Raw genomic sequence first — 24,190 nt, 5'->3', positions numbered from 1 at the left:
TGCATATGAGTCCCTCAGTTGTCCTCAGTGTGAAAAGGTGGATCTCAGAATCCTACAGTCATTGTTGGAAAGGGTTCAAATACACAAAAATGCTGAAAAACCAAAGAATTTGTGGGACCTGAAGTTTTTTTCTGAAGCACAGCAGGAAGTTTAACTGTTCAGGACAAACAAGGGACTTATTAACAACTATTACTAAACAAAAAACACTGTGGATCATTCAGGTAACAACACAGTATTAAGAATCAAGTGTATGTAAACTTTTGAACAGGGTCATTTTTATAAATTCAACTATTATTTTCTCTAAAATAATTAACATTTTGCAGATTCTGCAAGGTGTATGTAAACTTCTGACCTCAGAATGTCGTTTCAAACCCCTTCATATTGTCGTGAATGTGTCGAAGACTGACACGGAAGAGAAGAAATTGTTAAATAAAGTCATTATTTTTGTTTTCTTTTTGCACTAAAAGTGTTCTTGTAGCTTCATAAAATTACGGTTGAACCACTGATGTCACATGGACTATTTTAACAATGTCCTTACTACCTTTCTGGGCCTTGAACGTGTCAGTTGCGTTGCTGTCTATGCAGGGTCAGAAAGCTCTCTGATTTCATCAAAAATATCTTAATTTGTGTTCCGAAGATAAACGAAGGTCTTACAGGTTTAGAATGACATGAGGGTGAGCAATTAATGAGAGAATTTAAATTTTTGGGTAAAGTATCCCTTTAAAAACAACTAAACTAAAGCACATATGAAAACTACTAAACCTGAAACTGAAATTCTAAACCCTTAACCTAAAGTATGAGCAATGATAAATGTGATGCATGCGTTAGCGAGTGAATATATATTGCTGTATCACCAAGTCAGCAGAGATATATATCAGTACGGAAGTGTGTTGTCTATTCCAGTATATGGTCTAAAGTATCTGAGCACTTAACAAATGATCAGGCCGAGAGGCTCATCTTTAAGCCGGCGTAACGCAATTCTTCATCCTCCACAACCTTGGACATGGGTATTTTTCTGAGGAGCATAGAGGGAATGTAAGTGGGTGGGCAGGAGAGAGCAGCAGTGCAGGCATGGAGCCAGACATCTAGGTCATGAAAGAGCTCTATGATAAAAAATCCCAAAGCCTGTAAGACCCGCCAGCACCATATGAATGCCTCCCTTCCATGAAAATGATGGTTATGTCAGGACTGCACACTCCAGTTCTGAGCAATGAAGGCTTTCAGCGATAGAATGAGAACCAGCTGGGTTTTGTTCTCAATCAGAAGAGATCGCAGCCTGCCAGGGCTTTTTAATAAAGAGGGGCAGATTTATGCTGACATCAAAGTGAGATGCTAGATGTCTGACATTGTTCGCCTACCCGGTGCCAAACTGTATGGAAGGGCAGAACATGATCGATGATAGCAGTATTATCAAACATTTGAAGACTTTTGAAGAAACTTCACACAAACCTCAGAAGTACAATGTTCAATGTCTCAAGTTCTACACAGATGGTTGAATCATGGCTAGCGTGTGGCATAATTTGACAAAATCAGTATTTTCGTTGCACAGTACAACAGCTGTTTTCTTATAAGTGAATCTTGCTTGCACTTGCTTGGATGATTAACATGCCCACATTATTCCTTGCTAATAGATGCTGTAATTACACATCTGCATTTATTTTATTTTATTTTATTTTATTTTTAGTTGTGTATCATTTATTTATTTATTTATTTATGTTGGGTTTTATTTATTTAAATGTAATTAATTTAAATTTACAAACAATAAAAAGTGTGTGTAATTGTAATATTTTGTATAATAATATATTATTAATATTGTTTTATAATAATAATAATACATTTATTTTTATATAGCGCCTTTAAAAGCAAAAAGCACTTTACACTTAAACAAGAACAGTTTAAAAGAAAAAAAGAATGAAGAGATACAGTAAAAACACATCAAAACAATAAAAAAGAGAAACAATCACAATCACTTATTTGTACAAATTGCAAAAAAGCAAGTATAAAAAAATGAGATTTTTGTGTATCTATTTATTTATTTTTGTTGTTGTGTGGCATTTATTTATTTTGTTGCATTTTATTTATTTAATTTTGTTGCTGTGTATTATTAATTAATTAATTTATTTATTTATTTTGTTTGTTGTGTTTTATTTATTTAATTTTGTTGCTGTGTATTATTAATTAATTAATTAATTTATTTATTTTGTTTGTTGTGTTTTATTTATTTAATTTTGTTATGTAGCATTTATTTATTTTGTTGTGTATCATTTATTTATATTTATTTAATTTATTTTTAGTCTGTGTAATTGTATATTTATATAATATTTTGTATAATATATTATTAATATTGTTTTGTTGTAGTGAAGCATTTATTTATTTGTTTGTTTATTTATTGTGTCGTGTGTCATTAATTTATTTCATTTTGTTGTTTTGTGTTATTTACTTATTTAATCTTTTTGTGTATCATGTATTTGTTTATTTATTTAAATGTATATATATTTATTTATTTAATTTGTTGCATTTTATTTTTTTATTTATTTTTGTTATGTAGCATTTATTTATTTAGTTTATCATTTTTTTATTTAATTTTGTTGTGTAACATTTATTTATTTTGCGTTTTTATTTAATTTGTTATCTTTTTTTAATTAACTTATTTTAAGTGTGTGTAATTGTATATTTATATAATATTGTGTATAATAATATATTATTCATATTGTTTTTGTTATAGTGTAGCATTTATTTATTTGTTTATTTATTTTTTTATTTTTGTTGTGTATAATTAATTTAATTTTGTTGTGTATCATGTATTTGTTTATTTATTTAAATTTAACTTTGTATAATTATATATTTATATAATATTTGTGTATAATGATATTTTATTAATACAGTTTTATTTTTTTATTTTTTTATTTAATGGGCTTTTGAAATAGGTTTTTCAACATTTTTGCCTAAAACAGTTGGACTGATAAAGCATGGTCACAGAGTTAAAAAAAAAAGTTTATATAATTGTGCATATAATATTATTATTAATATTATTTTTATTATTATTATTATATTTTAAACATGAAATGGACTTTTGAAATGGGATTTTCCCTAGTTTCTCCAGGTTCTGTAGACCTCTGTGGCCCAGTCTCAGCAAGGGTCGTGGAAAATTAATTTGGCGATAGAAAATGCCATCCAGCTACAAATCTGCAGACCCTTATTTCCATATTCCTTTGATGTAATATCCTTTCTTCTCACTTAGGGCTTTGATTAGACAGAGAGTCTGGGATGACTGATTGCAGTGGAGACGAAAGTGGAATGTTTTGAGACTGTTGTCTGCTGTCAGGATAAGAGATGCGTCTTATCGTTGTGTGCTGGAGTGTTTACTGAATCCGTAAGTGACTTGTACCCACGCGTTCCCGACAGCAGATCTTTTGGATCGCAAGTGAAATGTGAAGTTCAAGTCATTCCTTTCAGATTATGCAAGCTCTTGAAGGCTGCAACTGCACTGCTGTCCCTTCCTCCACAGTGTGCTTACTGTTGTTTCTGGTGAAAAACACTTCAGATACAGTATCTGCGCGCTCACTGAAGAGAGCTTGCGTAAGTAGCAATCAGAGGTGTTGCTCTCAGTGATAAGACAGTTGTCTCCGCTGTCCTGTCTCCACTGAAGACCGCTTCTTGGCGCCCTCATTTCCTGCGGTGTTGTCAGGCTGTGTGAGCACTGTATAGTGTTGACAGTCGACCATCTGCTGCGTTGCACAATAACTACAGTTGTGCTTGTGCATTTAGTATAGATTTTTATTTAAATAGATTTTTAGTAGTGAAGTAGTGCCTCCGTATAGATTTTTATTTAAAAATGTATTATTATTATTATTATTATTTACTAAATTAAAATCTTATTTTTTATAAAAAAAAATGCATGCATGGTGAGATATTTAAACATTTTGAAGTTTAGAATTTTATTATCAATTAGAAATGTTAGAAATTAGAAATGTATTATTTAAAAAAAAATTAATTAATTATAAGAGGCTTTGTTTTTTTTTTTTCAAAATAAATAATATGAGATATTTAGAAATTTATTAGATAATGGTTACTAATATTATTATTATTAATATTATTAATCAAATTTCATTTCATTTAATTTCATTCATAATAATAAGGTCTCTTTTCTTTAATAAAAATAGATCCATGGTGAGATATTTAGAAATTGTACAAGTTTAGAAATTTATCAGTGTTATTATTATTATTATTATTTACTAAAAATATTTTCTATAAAATAAATGCACGCATGGTGAGATATTCCGAGAAAAATTCAGAAGTTTAGAATTTTATTATAAAGTAGAAATGTGAATATTTTTTCTCAAAAAAATATATTTTTCACCAATAAAATTATGATATTATTTTATATATATATATATATATATATATATATATTATCAATTCATTATCAAAAGCTTTTTTTATATATATAAAAAATTCTTATTATTATTTCAGTTACAAAATTAATAATACTAAGGTCTCTTTTTAAATAAAAAAATTAATCTGTGATGAGATATTTACACAATTAGATTTTATTTAAAAATGTATTATTATTATTATTATTATTATTTTATTTGCTAAATTAAACTTTGTATTTTTTTTTTTTTATAAATAAATGCATGGATGGTGAAGTCATTGTCAGGTACTTTTTTAAAATAATAATAATAAAAAAATAGATCCATGGTGAGATATTTAGAAATTGTATAAGTTTAGAAATTTATTAGACAATGATTACTATTATTATTATTATTATTATTATTATTATTAATCAAATTTCATTTACAAAAATAATAATAAGGTCTCTTTTTTAATAGATTTTTTAATAAAAATAGATCCATGGTGAGATATTTAAAAAAATAGAAGTATAGATTTTTATTTAAAAATTAGTAGTAGTATTTATTTATTTATTTATTTAATTTAATTTAATTTAATTTAATTTTTAATTTTTTGTATTTAAAAAATGTATGCATGGTGAGAAATTTTAAAGGTTTGAATTTTAAAATAGAAATTGATTAATTTTTTTTCTTAAAAAAAGGCCGGACGCTCAGTCATTAGCATTGCATATGACATGAGAGTGGGAAAATTGAAGTTGATTGCTGTTTTTGTGACCTGACTGAAAATTCAAACCCCGCCACTCTCCATGCAGGAAGAGAATTGTGTTTAGATGAGGGTTTAAAACAGGATTATGGGTTTCAGGTTAGAGCTTGATCTCTATATGTGAGCAACATGAGAATCCTTAGAGACCAAATGCTCAGAAGTAGTAGAAGTAGCCTCCGATGCTGGATTGAGTTCTCATGCCTCTCTCTCACACATTTTTTTCTCTGTTTCAAATTGATGCATCTTCTCCTCAAAATATGTAGCAGCTGCACACAACATACTTTCCCCAGCGCGCACAGTGACCTTTTCATCCTGTTACTGAAACACATGGAGTAAACACACACATTTCATGAAATCATTATCTGATGACTCAAACTTTCCACTGTTTGTTCCTTAGGGTTTGATTTTTCAGAGTCAAAGCAAAATTCCTTTTGGGTTCCTTACATTCTAAGCTCTAGTGCTGCTCAATCTCTGCACATGATCACTCACATGCACACTAACTCGTAATAGTCAGCTTTTATAGTGCACACAATTTCATGCACAGTGCATATTAGGTTTTTTTTAATGCATATTTATTTTGTAGTGTAGGCAACCTAGTGCATACTAATTTTGTTGTGCACTCTAGCTAGTATATACTACATTTACTGCTTACATGTTTTCTAGTGCATAGTGTGTAGTTCAGTCTTGTAGTGAATGCTACCTAGTGCATACTGGTTTTGTTGTGCACTCTATCTAGTATTTGCAATTTAGTGTGTACTTCGGTTGTAATGCGTAATGTCTGGTTCTGTAGTACATTTTTTCTAGTGAATTCAATATAGTGCATACTAGTTTGCTGTGCAGTCTACCTAGTATATGCTACATTAGTGCATACTTGGTTTGTAATGCAGTGTCTAGTTTAGTCTAGTTGTGTAGTACATTTTTGTTGTGAATGCCACCTAGTACATACAAGAGTTGTTGTGCACTCTGCCTAATATATGCTACAGTATTGCATACTTGGTTTGTAATGCAGTGTCTTGTTCAGTCTAGTTGTGTAGTATTTTTTTGTAGTGAATACTACCTAGTGCACACTAGTTTTGTTGTGCACTCCACCTAGTATATGCTACAATAATGCATACTTGGTTTGTAATGCAGTGTCCATTTTAGTCTAGTTGTGTAGTATATTTTTGTTGTGAATGCCACAAGGTGCATACTAGATTTTTGTGCACTCAGCCTAGTATATGCTATATTTAGTGCATGTGTGTTTTGTTACTGTATGCATAGTGTCTTTCAGTATAGTTGTGCAGTGCATTTTCTGTTGTAAATGCTGTTGTTAGTGCATACTAGTTTTGTTGAGTACTTGGCCTAGTATATGCTACATTTATTGCGTACTTGCTTTGTAATGTATAGTCTAGGTCAATCCAGTGCAGTACATTTTTGTACTAGTGAATTCATACTAGTTTGGTTGTTTGCTCGGCCAAGTATATGCTAGATTTAGTGCATACTTTTGTAATTTTGTTTTGTAATGCGTAGTGTCTGTCAGGCTAGTTCTGTGGTACATTTTCTGTAGTGAGTGCTACCTAGTGCATGCTAGTTTTGTGCATTCTACCTAGATATGCTACATTTAGTGCATACTTGGTTTGTAATGCAGTTTAGTACAGTCTAGTTGTGTAGTATGTTTTTGTAGGGAATGCTGCCTAATGTATACTAGTTTTGTTGTGCACTTGCCTAGTATATGCTACATGTACTGCATACTTGTTTTGTAATGGATAGTGTCTTTCAGTCTAGTTGTGTAGTACTGTTTCTACCTAGTGCATACTAGTTTTGTTGTGCAGTCTACCTAGTATATGCTACATTAACGCATACTTGTTTTTTAATTCATGGTGTCTTTCAGGCTAGCTATGTAGTACATTTTTATGTAGCGAATACCACATGCACACTTGTTGTGCAGTCTACCTAGTAAGTGCTACATTTAGTGCATACTTGTTTTATAATACATAGTCTAGTTCAGTCTAATTGTGTAGTACATTTTTTGTAGTGAATGCTACCTAGTACATACTAGTTTATGTATATGTTACATTTAGTGTGTACTTGGTTTGTAATGCATAGCGTTTGGTTCGTTCTAGATGTGTAGTACATTTTTATTGTGAATGCTACCTAGTGCATACTAGTTTTTTTGTGCCCTCAGCCTGCACTCTTTGTAATCCACTGTCTATTTTTGTAGTACATTTTTGTAGTGAATAAAAAGTTTTGCATACTAGTTTGGCTGTTTGCTTGGCCTAGAATATGCTACATTTAGTGCATACTTGTTATGTAATTCACAGTGTCATTCAGGCTAGTTGTGTAGTACATTTTTTGTAGTGAATGTTACGTGCACACTCGTTGTGCAGTCTACCTAGTATATGCTACATTTAGTGCATACTTGTTATGTAATATACAGTCTAGTTCAGTCCAGTTGTGTTGTATATTTTTTGTAGTGTATGCGAAGTTGTGTAAACTAGTTTGGTTGGTTGCTCGGCCTAGTATATGCTACAGTGCATACTTGTTTTGTAATGGATACTGTCTTTCAGTCTAGTTGTGTAATACTGTTTCTATTTAGTGCATTCTATCTTTGTGCAATCTATCTAGTATATGCTACATTTAGTGCATACTTGGTTTGTAATCCATAGCATCTAGTTCATTTTAGTTGTGTAGTACATTGTTGTTATGAATGCTACCTAGTGCATACTAGTTTTGTGTGCTCTAAGCCTAGTACTGTATATGCTACATTTAGTGCATACCTGTTTTGTAATGCATAGTGTCTTTCATTGTAGTCGTGTATTCCAATATTCTGTAGTGAGTGCTACCTTATGCATACTATTTTTGTGCACTCTACCTAGTATGTCTTACATTTAGTGCATACTTGTTTTGTAATACATAGTCTAGTTCAGTCTAGTTGTGTAGCCCATTTTTTGTAGTGAATGCTACATGCACACTTGTTGTACAGTCTACCTAGTATATACTACATTTAGTGCATACTTGTTTTGTAATGCATAGTCTAGTTGTGTAGCCCATTTTTTGTAGTGAATGCTACATGCACACTTGTACAGTCGACAAGTAAATGCTACATAATACTGCATACTTGTTTTGTAATGCATAGCGTCTTTCAGTCTAGTCTGCGGTACATTTTCTGTAGTGAATGCTACCTAGTGCACACTAGTTTTGTTGTGCAATCTGTCTAGTATATGCTACATTTAGTGCATACTTGGTTTGTAATGCATAGCATCTGGTTCATTCTAGTTGTGTAGTACATTTTTGTAATGAATTATACCTAGTTTTTCAGGGCATACTGTTTTGTAATACATATTATAAAGTTTTCAAGAGCATATTTATTTTAGTGCACACACTTCAGCTAGCATGCACTTAAATTAGTACACACTGAATATACACTATGCACTACATACGGTTTAAGAACTTTCCAGATGCTAGTGGTAATATGACTTTGAAAGCACAGTGCTGCATTCTAGCAGAAGCACTTTGCAGGCCATAGAGCTGCTTTTTCAGTGTGAGTGTGCAGCTCTCCGTCCCTCTTGTTCACTTTATCACTGTCAGTTTTTCCTCACCTTTTTAGTGACGAAAGACCCACCTCGTACTGCAATGGTCCATTTTTGTCTTGGTCAAGGAGAACTGCTGTACTGGCAACTTTACAAACCTCACCATACGTGCTCGACCACACGCCAGGGTGAAATGAATACGGCTGCAATCTGTAAAAGTTAATTTCTGCATAAGTCTGCATTCTTCACATAAACATAATAACTAGCTAATAACAACTTATCGATTACTCATTCATAACTTTTCTGATTGCCTCCGAGAAACAAAAGTAGAAGCACATAAAAGCTTATTTCCCTTCCCCCTGTATTCCTTTGCAGTTTTGAAGTCTAAAGTAGAATGTCATTATTGTAAGTGCCTGACTCAATGTAATGGATTTTCAGGCCTGCTTGAATGGACGGAGGAAACAGGAGGCATTTGAAGAATTTTAAAGACAAAGACGAGTTTTGAAAGTCCTGACAAAGAGCAAGTCCTACAGAACTGGGATACTAATGGCGAAATCTAGGCTTGTTATATCAAAGAATGTCTGTGACATCAAAGTCTAAGTACGAATGAAAGCACATCATTCCAAAAATAAACTATTACTGGGCTTTAGCTTGTGCGGCAGTGTGGGAGTGTTCTTTATGTTCAGTCCTCTGTCCTTTCATTATCTCAGACAACAACTGCGCGGCACAGACAACTTGAGATGATCACACACCCATCGTTTGTAACCAGACACAAAGAGAACAAAACATGACCACATAGTATTAATATTTCACAGTATGACTGCGTTCAATGTATTTTTGAGCTTTGGTGAGCATAAGCAACTCAAAAACATTTTTAAAAAATAGTAAATACATATATAAATAGTAATTAAAATATATAAATATACAGAATCCTAATCACAAAAAATATTCATTGAAAAAAAAGAGACTGACACTAGTAGGGTCGATGAAGGCACATGCAGGTCTTTTTTTATTAGGAAATGTTCTGGTATGAATTTAGAGCTCACTGGAGAGGAGGAGCCATATTGAAACTACGGTGGTATATTTTTCTAGTGGGAATTACACGCCTGTTTATTTTTGCTGAATTGGTAAGAACATAAAAGGGAAAATATGAAAGAATTCCCTAGAAGCTCGTTTATAAATAAGCTACTTGCTGCATTTATTATCATATTTCCATAGTTGTTTGGATCTTGGAAGCCTAGATGAAAACAAGATTTGTGTTTTTGCATCTCTGTGGAGGTGTAGGTTTTGCTTGTGCGTGTGATAGAGTATCTGTGTCAAATGGAAAAAAAAATGAGCTAATGATCCTGCATTGTTTGCAGTAAAACAAATAATAGCTTTTCAGGCCAAAGACAAAATGCGTGAAGTGCTGTTTTTCATGGCTATCATCTATTTTTCAAGAGATATCGTGCAGCGGGAAACTATGTGAGCTCTTAGTCATGTTATAAAGTTCTTCTTGTGTACTTTTAGATCTGTTTGTATTCACAGTGTGTTTTCTCTCTCTGCAGGGCTGCTGATCGGATCGGGATGTGCCCTGTACCCTTTAGGGTGGGACAGTGAAGAGGTCAGACAGACTTGCAGCAACAGCTCTGACCAGTTCGATCTTGGTACGTTTGTATTTACACAATTACAGATTTTACTTCAGGCCTAAACCACAAAATAGGAATGTACCAATATGAAATGTGTATTCCTTATTATTTATATTACACTGCTGTTTAAAAGTTTGGGATCAGTAAAATTTTTAATGTTTTTTAAAGAAGTTGCTTATGCTCATTAAGGCTGCTTTTATTGGATTAGAAATACACAAAACTGTAATATTGTGAAATATTATTGCAATTTAAAATAATGGCTTTCTATTTTAATATACATTAAAATGTAATTTATTCCTGTGATCAAAGCTACATTTTCAGCATCATTACTCCAGTCTTCAGTGTCACATGATCCTTTAGAAATCATTCTAATGATTTATTATCAATGTTGGAAACAGTTGTGCTGCTTAATATTTTTTTTGGATTCTTTTTCAGGATATTAGAATGATTTCTGAAGGATCATGTGATACTGAAGGCTGAAGGATTAATACTAAAAATTCAGCTTTGCATCACAGAAATAAATTATACTTTAAAGTCTATTAAGATAAATTGTAATAAAATTTTAATTGTAATAATATTTCACAATGTTACAGTTTTTTCGGTGTTTTTGATTAAATAAATACATCCTTGATGAGCATAAGAAGCTTCTTTAAAAAACACTAAAACCTTACTGATCCAAACTTTTGGATGGCGATGTAGATATCAGTATACATTTTATGAGACTTCTTACAATTTATGTACACTACTACTTATTATTATTCATTTTAATGTTATTATAATTATTTATTGTTATTTTGTTGTTGTTGTAATTATTATTATTAAAACAGTAATACATTTCCATAAATTACTGTATTATTAATCAAGTAAATACAGTCTTGATGAGCCTAAAAGTCTTTAAAAATCTTAAAGAAAAAGTCATAAATCATAAATATCTTACCGACCCCAAACTTTTGAATCCTATAGTGTATAAATATATGTATTTTACATATATAACAAATAACAAACGTTCTTGTGCCATAGTTGAGTAATCATTTTACTTTAATATTTTTAGTTTCTTAATTGAGCAGGTAGACATGAAATAATCAGTGTTGCCTGTCTGTGGTTTTTCATGTGGAAACTGGGTACTTCAGCGCTGTTGCCGTGGGTTGTTTTTCATGTCGGCGTGTTGTACCAACCCCATTAACATGATATTTTGCCCTAGAAATGGTAATTTTACTAGGGGAACCCTGCCAAAAAATATTTAAAAAATATCTTATTTATTACTAGTTTTGGACTCGTTTTGAGTAGCAATTGGGTGGATTTTGTTGTGAAAATCTGGCAACCCTGGAAATAATGTGTGCTTTAATTTATTGGTGTCATCTAAACTATACAACAACATTGAAGTGTCATATTATCAGCTTATAAATTACCTGTCAAAAGTTTTTGAACAGTAAGATTTTTAATGTTTTTTAAAGAAGTCTCTTCTGCTCATCAAACCTGCATTTGCTTGATCTAAAGTACAGTAAAAAGTACAAAAGTACAATTTTGAAATATTTTTACTTTTTAAAATAACTGTTTTTATTTGAATATATATTAAAATGTCATTTATTTCTGTGATTTTAAAGCTGAAAGGTCCTTCAGAAATCATTCTAATATTCTGCTTTGCTGCTCAAAAAAACATTTATTACTATTATTATGTTGAACACAGCAATTTAATATAACTCTTAGTAGGAACAGGCAGGAACAGAACGATTTTTTTTATAAAGGGTGGTGATTAAGACACATTGTAAATAAACTAATCAGGACAAAATGAGGACAGGAAGAACCAAATATGGGCACAATGGGAAAAACAAACATAAACAGTCCAAATGGCACACAGAACTCTGACAATTATTATGTTGAACACAGCTGAGTAGATTTTTTTCAATTTTTGAAAATAGCATCATCACCTTGATCAATTTAAATAAATAAAATTATTCATTTCTATAATTTCTTCCCCCCCACAAAAAATTATACTGACTCCAAGCTTTTGAATGGTATAGTGTATAATATTCAAATCAGCATATTAGAATGATTTCTGAAGGCTCATGTGACACTGAAGACTGGAGTAATGATGCTGAAAATGTAGATTTGATCACAGGAATAAATTACTTTTTAAAATATATTCAAATAGAAAGCAGTTATTTTCAATAGTAAATGCATTTCACAATATTACTGCTTTTGCTGTACTTTGGATCAAATAAATGCAGGCTTGGTGAACAAAGGAGAAATCTTTAAAAAACATTAAAAAACCTTTGACTGGTAGTATACATACATGGCTGACAATAAATTGTGCCTTTGCGAACAGAATCTATTTTGAGTATTGAATATCAGGTTGATGTTTCTTTCAGGTTCTTGTGAGATCGGATGGGCTTATTACTGCACCGGGGCTGGAGCAGTGGTGGCCATGCTGTTGTGCACATGGATGGCATGTTTCGCAGGGAAGAAACAGAAACATTACCCTTACTAAACATGTGGAAGACAAAACAATAGAGGAAACTGTAAACAGCACATATATGGGCATGACTTTCATTCTGCGATTCAAAGAGCTTCTACATCCAGTGCACTTCCCGAACGCAAATCATATACAAGGAGACATGACTGAACGATGACCTTTCCGCTGCAGTTCCCACTTGAGAATTGCTTATGGGACCTGCTTTAGGATCTTTTGCATTTTAAGTGGTGCCAGTATCATTAAAAAGGAATATATGTCAAACGACCTATTGACTTTTGATCTTTTGTGTTCAGAAGGACCCTACTGTATTACTCTCATTCGTCTGTTGCTTTTTTATCGTGTTTGTGTAAGTACAGTATTCTCGGTGGATTAAGTTGTTGTGTTTTGGTATATTGTGTTGTTATAATAACCTATTCTATATTATGCATTTCATTAATGTCCTGTTATTGCCTTAAATATCTGCTGCAATAATATGCGTATTTGCTAATCATTGTATGTTTGACAGTATATTGTGTCTGATATGATCTTTGTTTGGTATTTACAACTTTTATATAACACATGTATAAATGTCCAATATATTTCACTGCATTTGTAAATAAATACTGTCATTAAAAAAAATCACATTTATATGTTTTAAATTGCATTTAGTTTGTGTATTTGTTTTTCGTAATGCCTTTTATTTAACTGCTCTAACCGAGACTCTGTAAACTTCATTCTTGATCTGCATGATCTGTGTATTTTTAACCTGCGTGTATCTTTCTCTTTTGGAATGATGGATTGCCCAGTGTTAATTTCCGACAGGGTGATGCAGTGCTGAAGTATTTGCCGCTAGAATGCAAAACTGCAGGGATCCACGCTGCAGGAAGATGTAAAGGCTGATCAGAAGTTATTGACGATCTGCTGTTCCCATTTAGCACTATCAGCAAACCGTCACACGCTGCAGTCAGCTGTTGTTTTAGGATCGCATATGTCTGCCTGAAGAAGATGAACTGTTACTGATAATCACAGCATTTCATCAAACCTCACCCTGGTTTAACACTTGACAGAGCGGAGGAGAGTTCATACAGTTTCCTCCTTAATTACGCTAAAGCTGTCAGTGAGATGGACAGGCAAGTGCTGGAGAGCTTCTGGAAATGTAAGGCAACAGAAAATCAATGTCACACGTGGTGGACTTTTGACAAATGTATCGCTTTGCCGTGTTTTCAGCAAAAACAAGTAGGATCTGTCAGACTTCAAGGAAAACAAGCAGTCTGTATGTATTAAGATCATCTTACTTCTGCTCTGTGGTTCCCTCTTACCTCAGTAATTTTGATGGACAAATTACTGTCACTACCCCTGTATTGTCTTAAGTCAGGTAGAATTTTTTTTTTTTTTTGGATAAGATGGTCAAATATGTTTCTAATGTTCATTACGCCCATCTATTTCACACAGAATGACTTAAATTTTTCCCACATTCACTCTGGTGATGTCTTACCTCCTCTGGTTTATGTCCTGAAAGCTATTTTGGTCTAATGTGAAAAGTAACGGACATAAAACAGAGTCACCGAATTGGACAAGGAAGTATTAAACGTTGCCGAAATCTGTTACCCCTCTTTGTGTCACACAGTATGGTTTGATGTTACCCAAGCACGCACTTGTGATATATAACCTCATTTATCTGGTATCCAAATTTACTCCAGTGATGTCTAAACTTGCTATTTGATATCCTAGAAAGCATTTTGGCTTCCTAATGGAGCATGCAGCACAACTTCTTGTCATTTCTAGGTTGGATTATTGCAATGCTCTTCTGGCTGGACTTCCATTAAACCTCTACAGTCACCTTTCCAGAACATTTTTGTTCATCGTTCCTGGCTGGTAGGATGATTTTCCCACCCCTATCCGGAATAGAGTGTTTTCACGACGTGTCATTAATCGCCATATTGGCGGCAATGAATGTAAACAATGCCACTGAACCGAACTAAACTAACCGAACTTGCATATTTTGCTGATTATTGCTCCTGAAAATGGTCAGTTATTGCCATGTTTTGGGCTGTACTAATCGGTCAGACCAGGAAAACATCTGTAGTACTATAGACTGGCAAAAGTTATAACAAATCAAGGAGAAGAGTGCAAAAAAATCTCTGAGGATCAAAAGGTGTTTGTGGTTGGCCAAACTGAAGCAGGATTTCCAGGGCAAGAATCTTGACAACATTCGTGTTTGTTCTAAACATTTCCAGTCAGGTAGTGAAATACTAGGCTAATATTTTAATTAATACCGCTTGTACATGTCTTTACCACCTATTAACGTTAAAATATTGCACCTTTTCTGCTTACTAAGTCCTTCTCTATATGATTTGGCAGCTTCCACACGTTTTTTCCATAGTTTAGACAGCATAAATTAGCAGAACAACATATTCAGTAGTACATTAACTGTGCAATCCATGCTGTTGTTTACATCCGAGGATATCCAATATGAACGCGCATCCAGGTGACTGACCAAATCGTGAGGTAAGTGCAAACACTCTATTCTGAACCTACTATTTTCAAGAGACATCTAAAAACATCTCTTTCATCAACATTTAAATACCTCATTTAATGAAAAAACAACAACAACAACAAAAAACATTTCTCTTGCTTTATCTTTCCCTAATCTCTCCTATATTTTGTACTAATCTGGGGTGAGTTAGCATCCCTGGTGAAAAAAACAGCATATGCTGGTTAGGTAGGTTTTGATGCTGGTTTAAACTGGTCCTTTGCTGGTCATGTTGCTGGTCAAGGACGAGCATGAACCAGCAAAGGACCAGCATAAACCAGCAAAGGACCAGCTTAAACCAGCATCAAAACCTACCTAACCAGCATCCCAGCATCAAAACATACCTGCCAGCATATGCTGTTTTTTTCACCAGGGATGGTTAGCGAACTATTGTAAATTCTGTTGAACTCTATTTGTAACGACGGAACTTGCTTTAGGGAAATGCACCCCATCTGAAACGTTGTATTACAAGCACTTCCTGTGTTTATTTGCCTCTTTATGATGAATTGCTGGTTGTATTCCTCAATTGACCATATGCACTGAGCGTTCTTAGAACTTCCGCATAATGATAAGCCAGCTGGTAAACATCCAGTGAAGCTCATTTTATTTGTGCTATATATAGGTGGAGACTCTTAAGACTCCTCTCCTTCCTCGTTCTTATCAGAAACTGAGAAAAATAACAAATGCAACATCGTAAATAATGATAGCGGCATGAACATTCTGTATCATATTATTTGACAACATATAACTTAAATGTACAGCCTGGTAATCCCAGGAGAGCACCTAGACAAGTACTTGTACATTTAAATGCTGACACCTAAACACGATCATATTCATAACTGTTTAGGCTTATGTTAGCTAGCCAGCAATACTTGTCTTCAAGGACATCTTAACAGTATTCTTATCAACTTGCCTTCATAGCCATGAACACATTTACATTTTTTTTAAATATTTTAAAGCCTATTTTTTTTCAACTCTACAGCTGTGCAGTAAAATTCGCTAAAAAGATTAAGTTTCCATTCACAGGGACGACATGAAAAAATGTCTTTTGCAGGAAAACGACTTTTTAAGATGAAAATGACATGAAATTACCCTTATAAACTATAAGATGGCAGCAGAGGATCACTCATTGGCTGCAGCTGCCATTTCAACACCCTATCTTTTTCAAGTCTTGCTTTTCGGTTTATTATAAAATTACTAGTATAACAAGTTTTAGTACTTTTACCGCTTTGAAGTATATAGTATAGCAAGTGCAGATAGTCATTAAAATAAATAAATAAGCTCATATATTTATACCTAAGGGTGAATTATTTAAATGCTTGTATATAGTTTACTACAAATAAATAAGTTAAATATTAATGGTATAATAATCAAATAATGAATTCAATATGAATCAATATGAATTTGAAATATTTTAGATTTAATTTGATAACTACATCTTTTAAATAGCCTATATTCAACCAACACAAACTTGTTACTGTTGTAGTTTTGTTACTCTGAATTTAGTCTGAATTATTTAATGCACAGCTCGGCTTGTCAGATGTTTCATTCGTTTATTACTGTCTATCATAGCAAGGCATATTTAGCAGATTTTACTCGTGTTATTCTTTATACTCGTGTTTGTCATTCTTGAAATGGTATACATGGACGTTTGGTCCTCTTAGACAAAACAAACTTTTCTTCAAATTGTGAATGGATTATGTAGAAAAAACAGAGGACACTGTATCCTATTACGGCACAGTACACTTGACCGGAAATGACTGAGCTGGCTTTTCTAAAACAAGGAAGTAATCCGTGCATATGGTCAATTATAAGTCGCTTGGATAAAAGCATCTGCTAAATGAATAAAATACAAATGATGTGAACAGTACCAAATCTGACAAGGCGGTAGTAAAGGTTACCGAAATCTGTTTCTCTCATCTATTTCACACAGAATAGCTTTGATGTTACCCAAATTCACTCTGGTCTAAACTGCTGTATTTTTGCAGTGTTTCCAAATTTGACAAGACAGTAAAGGTTACCAAAATTTGAACATTGTGACCATCATATTCTGTTAGTTCAAGTTTACAAAGAGTTTATGTAAAATGTAAAAAGCAGTTTATGTAAAAAGCAGTTTTGAATCAAGTGAGTGTAGGAGTTGTGCAGATGGTTTGTTTAGAAATGCTGATTATTCATATAATGAAGTCTTATCTGCTTGTCACATTAGATTAAACGCAATGTAGTTGTTTGCAGAGTAAATTATTATTGTTTCATAACCCTCATAGAGAGAAGCAGGGTAATCATCATCTCACAGAGAGTCCACACCAGAAATAATATTTTCCCTCATAGAAACTGATATGCAACTAGATTTGTAAAGATTAAATACAGGACAGGAAATTCTTGATTTTGTTTTTGGCTTGATGTTTAGTTAGAGCCATATGGTTGTCAGTGGAACATGTGAAGTTTGAAGGGCTGTTCTATTTGCATTTTTCAACCTGAGAAAATGTAGGCCTTGTTTTTTCATTTTTTTTCACGTAACATCAAGACCGAATAACATTTAATCTTAAATTTAAAAATGTAAATGCTAGCATAAGTAGAGTAGCTGAAAACTGAAAGCTGTCTACTTAAAACAGAATAACCGAAAACTTAGTTACACTTGATTGTCCAACCAGTTTAATTGGTTCCCACTGTCTCTGATTTACATGAAATAAGTCCAGACACACAATTATGCTTAAGGTAAAATGAGTTGCCCTTCTTTATTTAAATAAAGGTCATTATTAACTAGCAGGAATGACCACACGTGTGACAGACCTCACATAATGATGCAGTCAGCAGAATATCTCATGAATTAAATATTGCAATAATTAAAGAGGAACCCCTAAGGAAAGCAATTTGAGATCACAGTTGGAGTCATAGCCTAACAGCTATAAGCTCCTTATTTACTCATTATCACACTGAAATGAAGGCACATTTCACAGCCATACTGTTCAAATGGGTTTCTAATATTAATAGAGAGCATCAAGACTGGAATCTTCTGCCATCTAGTGGCTGAATGTGATTTGCTATTTGCCACTTGCCCCATGTGGAAGCTTTATGGGAAACAAATGAACTGTGAGTGTCCAAACTTCTGAAGTGCATTCTGTAGACATGCAGGTGTGTAGAAAAAATATGACCCTGGACCACAAAACCAATCATAAGTAGCACGGGTATATTAACAGCAATAGCCAACAATACATTATATAGGTCAAACTTATCTATTTTTATTCTATGCCAAAAATCATTAGGAAATTAGGTAAAGATCATGTTCCATACAGATATTTTATAAATTTCCTACTGTAAAACTTAATTCTTGATATAATATGCATTGCTAAGAACTTCAAGTGTGACTTTCTTAATACGTTGATATTTTTTCACCCTCAGATTCCAGATTGTTCAATAGTTTAATCTTAGCCGAATGGAAAGCATTTATTCAGCTTTCAGATGATGTATAAATCTCAATTTCAAAAAACTGACCTTCTGACTGGTTTTGTGGTCCAGGGTCACATATTCAAACGTCAAATATTGTCATATCGTCTTATCCCCTGGTGAAAAAAACAGCATATGCTGGTAGGTATGTTTTGATGCTGGGATGCTGGTTAGGTATTTTTTTCACCAGGGTCCTGTGACCTAATAAATACTAACAAAAAAACATGAAATTTACTTCTCATATTTAAAAAAAAAATATGAATAAATTAATATTTTTGAGAAAAATGTATACGTTTAATACGTACTAAATCAAATATATAAACTATGATTTTGATACGCTGTTTTTTTTTCTTAGATAAAACCACATTTTACATTTTCTTACCGAGACTAGAGCTACCAAAAATTAAATTAAACATTACATTTTCTTACAAAGACTAGGGTTAATGAAATATTAATGTCATTAGACTGGAATTTAGGGCAACTGGCTTTTTCAACAGTTTTCAAACACTGAGCAGTTATAAGAGGAATTTTATTTTGGTTCAAAACAGGCTGCTCCCAGCTTTTAGTAAAAGGGGTGGGGCCAACTCAATTTTGATCACATGTTCAGAGGCAGCCAATAGGATTCGTAGGCTAGAGTGACTCAAACGGTCATCGCCAATCCGAAAGCTCGCCGCGCTGAACTCAAATCTGTTTGAAAGCGCGTGTTGTGCTTGAATGTGAGGACAATTGTTCTTCAAATTTAGTTTTTAAACTGAAATATTAACACTTGTCCTACCTGACTCATCGAAGGAGACGTAAATAACGTAAGTAGAGGTTGTCTAGGCAACTGTTATCAATGGTTTGTGAGTATTGTCATAATTTGGGACTTTTTGAAGCGTGTTAGCATAATGGGAACCCCTCGCCGATTCTTTTAGAACTGATATAAAATTGTGAATTATTTTTGAATCTGTTTGACATGTTATGAGGCATATGTGTATGTCTGGGTGCAAGCCCCGTTGCTATTTGATAACAGTTTGTTTGTTGTTAGTTATTAATATGAGGTGTTTAAGATGAAAGTCCACAAAAATATGTATTGTATAATTTTACATATAGCTTGTGACTCAGCAAAATAAAGCAGGCAAAAGTTGCTATTTTGCTATTGTTATAATGTTATTATGTGATGTTCTACAGTGGAAGATAATCTTTGAAGAGCTGTCCTTGATAGATGCACAGAATGGAGTCAGTGGTGAGAAAGGTGAACATTGCATTTTATAAAGCAGATCAGCTCTTCCATATATTTCTAACTTTTATTTCTCACATTTGGATGTGTGAAAGATGCCTGTGTGCTTGAAATGTCATTTGCTTAATTCTACTCCTTCATTCTTTCTATTCAGAGCAACAAGGAAAACACTAAACCAGCATGTGGCCTGAAAAAACAAGTCATCAGCAGTATTGTACCAAAACAGAAAGTGCTAAGTAAATCTGCACCCCTTCAGTCAAAGAATGATCTTAAGGAGGATAACTCTGGAACAAGAGAGAAGGAAAAGGATGTTAGACCGAAGACCAAACCTAATGCTGATCCTACCAAGCGTAACACACTAAGCCAGGCCTTCCGTACACAGCAGACTGTAAGACACAAGAAACTTGTGGAAGAAGTTCAAAAACCACCCTCTACTGTGTCTGCTGTCCAGAAATCCAAACCTGGCACGTATAAGGGTCGTGTAGTACAGTCTAAAATCGACTGTTTCAGAAAGCCCAGTGCTGATGTGAAGCCCACAGAAAAGAAAGTGATTTCAAAACCTGAATTGCCTAAAATTCGGTCCAAGTCTGTTACCTCCCTGCCGGCGTCCACTAAACCCAGAGTTAACTCTGCTTTGTCATCTAGACTGAAATCTGTCTCTGATGTCCAGCTGAATGTTACTGAAAAACCAGTCCAGAAGTCTGTTTCCCATAGACGGATTCCTCAAAAGGTCCAAGGTACTGTCTCCCAAGCAGGTGCTTGTGTTCCTCCCCGGTCAGCTCCTTTAGCTACAGGGCGCTCTGCCATCAGCAAACCAATCATTTCAAAGAAGAAAGAGATGACGGTACAGGTGGAGAAACCCATAACAGCCATCACTGAACAGAAAGTCCGCAGGCCTGTCACAAGTACAGTCAGCCAGTACAAAGTGCAAATAGAGACGGCTGAAGAGAGAAGGTGAGTTGTAAACACTACACTACCATTGAAAAGTTTGGGGTTAGTAGGATTATTATTTTTTATTTATTTATTTAATTACTTTAAGGGGTAATTCACCCAAAAATGAAATTAAATTGTGTCATTAATTACTCATCCTCATGTTCCAAACATGGAAGACCCTCATACATCTTCAAAACACAAATTAATTTTGAGTTTTCTGACCCTGCATAGACAGCAATGCAACTGAAATGTTCAGGGCCCTGAAAGGTAGCAAGGATATTGTCAAAACAGTCCATGTGACATCAGAGGCTTAACTGTAATGTTATGAAGCTACGAGAATATTTTTCGTGCACAAAGAAAACAAAAATTACGACTTCATTCAACAATTTCTTCTGTCAGGAAGAAAAGAAATTGTTGAATAAAGTCGTAATTTTTGTTGTAGCTTCATAGCTTTAACTAGACAAGTATGCAGAGCTGGATAGATTACCTACAAATTGTAGTTCATTACTGATTTCAGATTACATGATGAAAACTGTAGTTAGTAACGTAATCTAAATTACTTGTTCCCATTAAACATACCATATTGATATAAAAGTAGCATTTCTTCATAATAATGCATTAAACAGTACATTAGTGAGTTGATAAACACCTAATAATTAATTCAATCATAAAAGTGTAAAATAAGACCAATTTAAAATTTATTTTATTTGATTATCTGCAAGTCAGTGTGATCATTGACTGATATGAAAGAACTGTAAAAATGAGAATGAGTTGTTAAATTACTGAAATATCAACTTCCTTTGCTATATCCCAAGCAAATATTTTATTTTAAGCGTGTCAAAAAACATTTGGGAATCCCTGCATTAACCACGCAATAATAAACATGAAAACAGCAATGACATGCCTGAAGTCTTACGGTTTTTAAATATTTTTGTCCAGACTTCCAGAATTAATAAACTATGATAATTTTACTGCCATTGTGTGAAGTACATGTAATCCATAAAAAAGTAACTTTAATCTGACTACAAGTATTTTAAAACGTAATGTACTCTGACTACACGTACTTAATTTTTGGAATCTGAATATGTGATCCAGATTACATGTAATCAGTTTCTACCCAGCACTACAAGTATGACAGTCTTCTGATAGAAAAGACTATATATTGATGGGATTGTCCTATGGTTATTTTTTGTACTGTACTTTCAGAGCAAAGCTTGCAGACTGGCTGGCATCTAAGGGTAAGGCTTTGAAAAGGCCTCCAATCTCAGAAAAGTCAACAACCTTTACACGAAACCCAAAACCAGCTCCGCAGCCTAAAACTGAACCCAAAGCCACAATTAGTATCCAATCTGAGCCTATCATCCATACTGAGGCTGTAAAACCAACCGCTGCATTGAAGACTGACAACCAAACTAATGATATTGAAGTCCCTGATAATAAAACAGCGTGTTCTAAGAGATCAAGCAGTATTATGAATACCACACTAGACTTGCTGGACAACAGTGATATGGACTTGCCAGTCGACCCAGAGATAAGGATGGAGTCGGTAAGAACCATAAGACAGTCTTATTTGTGAAACTAATAGATATTCTCTCAAGTATATTGTCATTTCATTAATGTTTATTTCTGCTTTGCTTATCTGCAATATGCAGTTGGTGTTGAACTTGTGTGAGAAATTGGAGGCAATGGAGACGCCCTCATTATGTGAAGATGGTGAGTCTCATTCAGATTCTTAATGCAGGAATTGCAAATTAATACTAATATTACTAGATTTAAGTCATGATGTGATATTTATAAATTGCTCATATGTTTTTGCCCATCCTCGACAGGTGTAAATGTTGACAAAGCTGACGTGGTGGCAGAGAAAAGAACGGAAGTGAAAGTGGAGGAGCAGGAAACAGATGAAGTGTTTGAAATTCTGAAAGAGGAGGAACTGGGAGATGAGGTAGACTCAGAGAGCGACATTACAGAAGACACTAAGAAGGCAGTCATAAAGAATGAGGATGATAATCAGGAACCTGAGAAGAAGCCATTTGCAAGTGATGATGATGCTGATGACAGTGATGAGGAGATGACCACTCCAGAGATGCCAGGGGCATCCGTTGTGAAATACAATGTGAAAACCACTCCATATCTGCAAAGGTGGGAAATTTAACGATATGTACAAAGACACATACATGTGTAAGAAGTTCAAGTGTTCATTTGATTTTTCTCGTTCTTTAGCGTGAAAAAGATAATCGATTGCGAAACGGCACCAGGCAGTGGCTCGCGACGCAAAAGCACCATCAAAGATCTCAAGTTTCTGACGCCTGTGCGGCGCTCAACTCGAATCCAACGTAAGTCCTCTCGTCTGCCAGGTATGCTGAACGACCACGATACTTGCGTCTCCTCATTGGCTGAGCTGGTGCAGATGGAAGATGCAGATGCTAATGCGTACATCTACAGAAAAAACCCAGCACTACTGGAAGACCTGCCTGATCAGCCTGAAGACTTTGCAAAAGTATGCAGTTAAGCAGTATAAGCTGATGCTGATGTCACTTTTAAATTGGACATTTATAGCATGCGTAACACCTACGTTTAAAGTATTCTATGTGACACTATTAAAATATTTTAATATTTAAGTGTTGTTTGCATTGGGCTGTTAACTAGAGTAATCTCTTCACTGCAATGACTTAACAGCTTATGGGCGATAATTTGATTTATAGGCACTATTATAAAAAGTTCTCTTCTGTGCTAACAAGGCTAATGCAGTGTGTGTGTATATATAAAAGAGCTTTTGTATTATATAAAATTTTAACACAACACTGCTTTGTTCATTTTATGAACCTGGAAGTTAAAAAAATGACGTGGATGTAAAAAGTAGGATTTGTTTTGTTGTTGATTTGTTTAAAAAAATGAACAAACCAAAGAATGTGTTGTTTTTCTCACTGTAATTTCTCTTGAAGATTTTATAATGCTGTCACTTTTGCAGTTGGTACTGTTCAGTTCATTTTCTTCTTTTGTGTACTTGTGTATTCTCAACTTTTCTCTACAGTAAAGTCATTTAATTAACTTGGCTAATTTTCTACAGAGGATTTCATTCATCCTTTACTTGTGACCATGTCTTTTTAAAGACAAGATGAGCATTCACTGTATTTTTGCCATAATTTTAATCACTGAACTGGTGACTGTAAGACTTCTTAATAAAGAAAATATCCGTGCAATATAAATATCAGTTTCATTGTGTTAATATAACAGAAAATTTGATTTTAATGTCTGGTTTGTCTATTTAAGGGTAAATGAAAACTACAGTTGTGGTTTATTCACTCTAATGTTGTTCCAAACCTTAAAACTTTGGGCAGAATAAGGGTTTCAGTC

At 33.7% G+C, this 24,190-nt stretch overlaps 2 protein-coding genes across 2 annotated transcripts in view; both read left to right on the top strand.

Moving 5' to 3' along the window:
• Positions 1–12,997, top strand: part of lhfpl6 (LHFPL tetraspan subfamily member 6) — a 37,746-nt gene extending 24,749 nt beyond the window's left edge. The window contains exons 3-4 of the mRNA XM_051121801.1: positions 10,172–10,270; positions 12,622–12,997. Of these exons, the coding sequence (XP_050977758.1) occupies positions 10,172–10,270; positions 12,622–12,740 (218 nt within the window). The 3' untranslated portion in view covers positions 12,741–12,997. The remainder of the gene's footprint in view (positions 1–10,171; positions 10,271–12,621) is intronic.
• Positions 12,998–19,325: 6,328 nt separating this feature from the next.
• Positions 19,326–24,049, top strand: si:ch211-266i6.3 (cytoskeleton-associated protein 2). Its single transcript, XM_051120249.1, has 7 exons — positions 19,326–19,484; positions 19,852–19,915; positions 20,055–20,854; positions 22,040–22,379; positions 22,486–22,546; positions 22,663–22,975; positions 23,057–24,049. Exons 2-7 carry the CDS (start codon positions 19,886–19,888, stop codon positions 23,343–23,345), a joined length of 1,833 nt encoding a protein of 610 aa, XP_050976206.1. The 5' UTR covers positions 19,326–19,484; positions 19,852–19,885; the 3' UTR covers positions 23,346–24,049.
• Positions 24,050–24,190: the final 141 nt, after the last annotated feature.

This window comes from Labeo rohita, chromosome 10 (assembly GCF_022985175.1).
Source record: "Labeo rohita strain BAU-BD-2019 chromosome 10, IGBB_LRoh.1.0, whole genome shotgun sequence".
NCBI lineage: Eukaryota > Metazoa > Chordata > Actinopteri > Cypriniformes > Cyprinidae > Labeo > Labeo rohita.
This window is presented reverse-complemented; position numbering and strand designations above follow the sequence as displayed.

Excerpts from the sequence above, each read along its gene's own strand:
- si:ch211-266i6.3 (XM_051120249.1), top strand. The coding sequence starts at position 19,886 with ATGCACAGAATGGAGTCAGTGGTGAGAAAG. Across the intron at positions 20,855-22,039 it reads GAGACGGCTGAAGAGAGAAG|AGCAAAGCTTGCAGACTGGC; the intron begins GTGAGTTGTAAA and ends CTGTACTTTCAG. Across the intron at positions 22,547-22,662 it reads GCCCTCATTATGTGAAGATG|GTGTAAATGTTGACAAAGCT; the intron begins GTGAGTCTCATT and ends CATCCTCGACAG.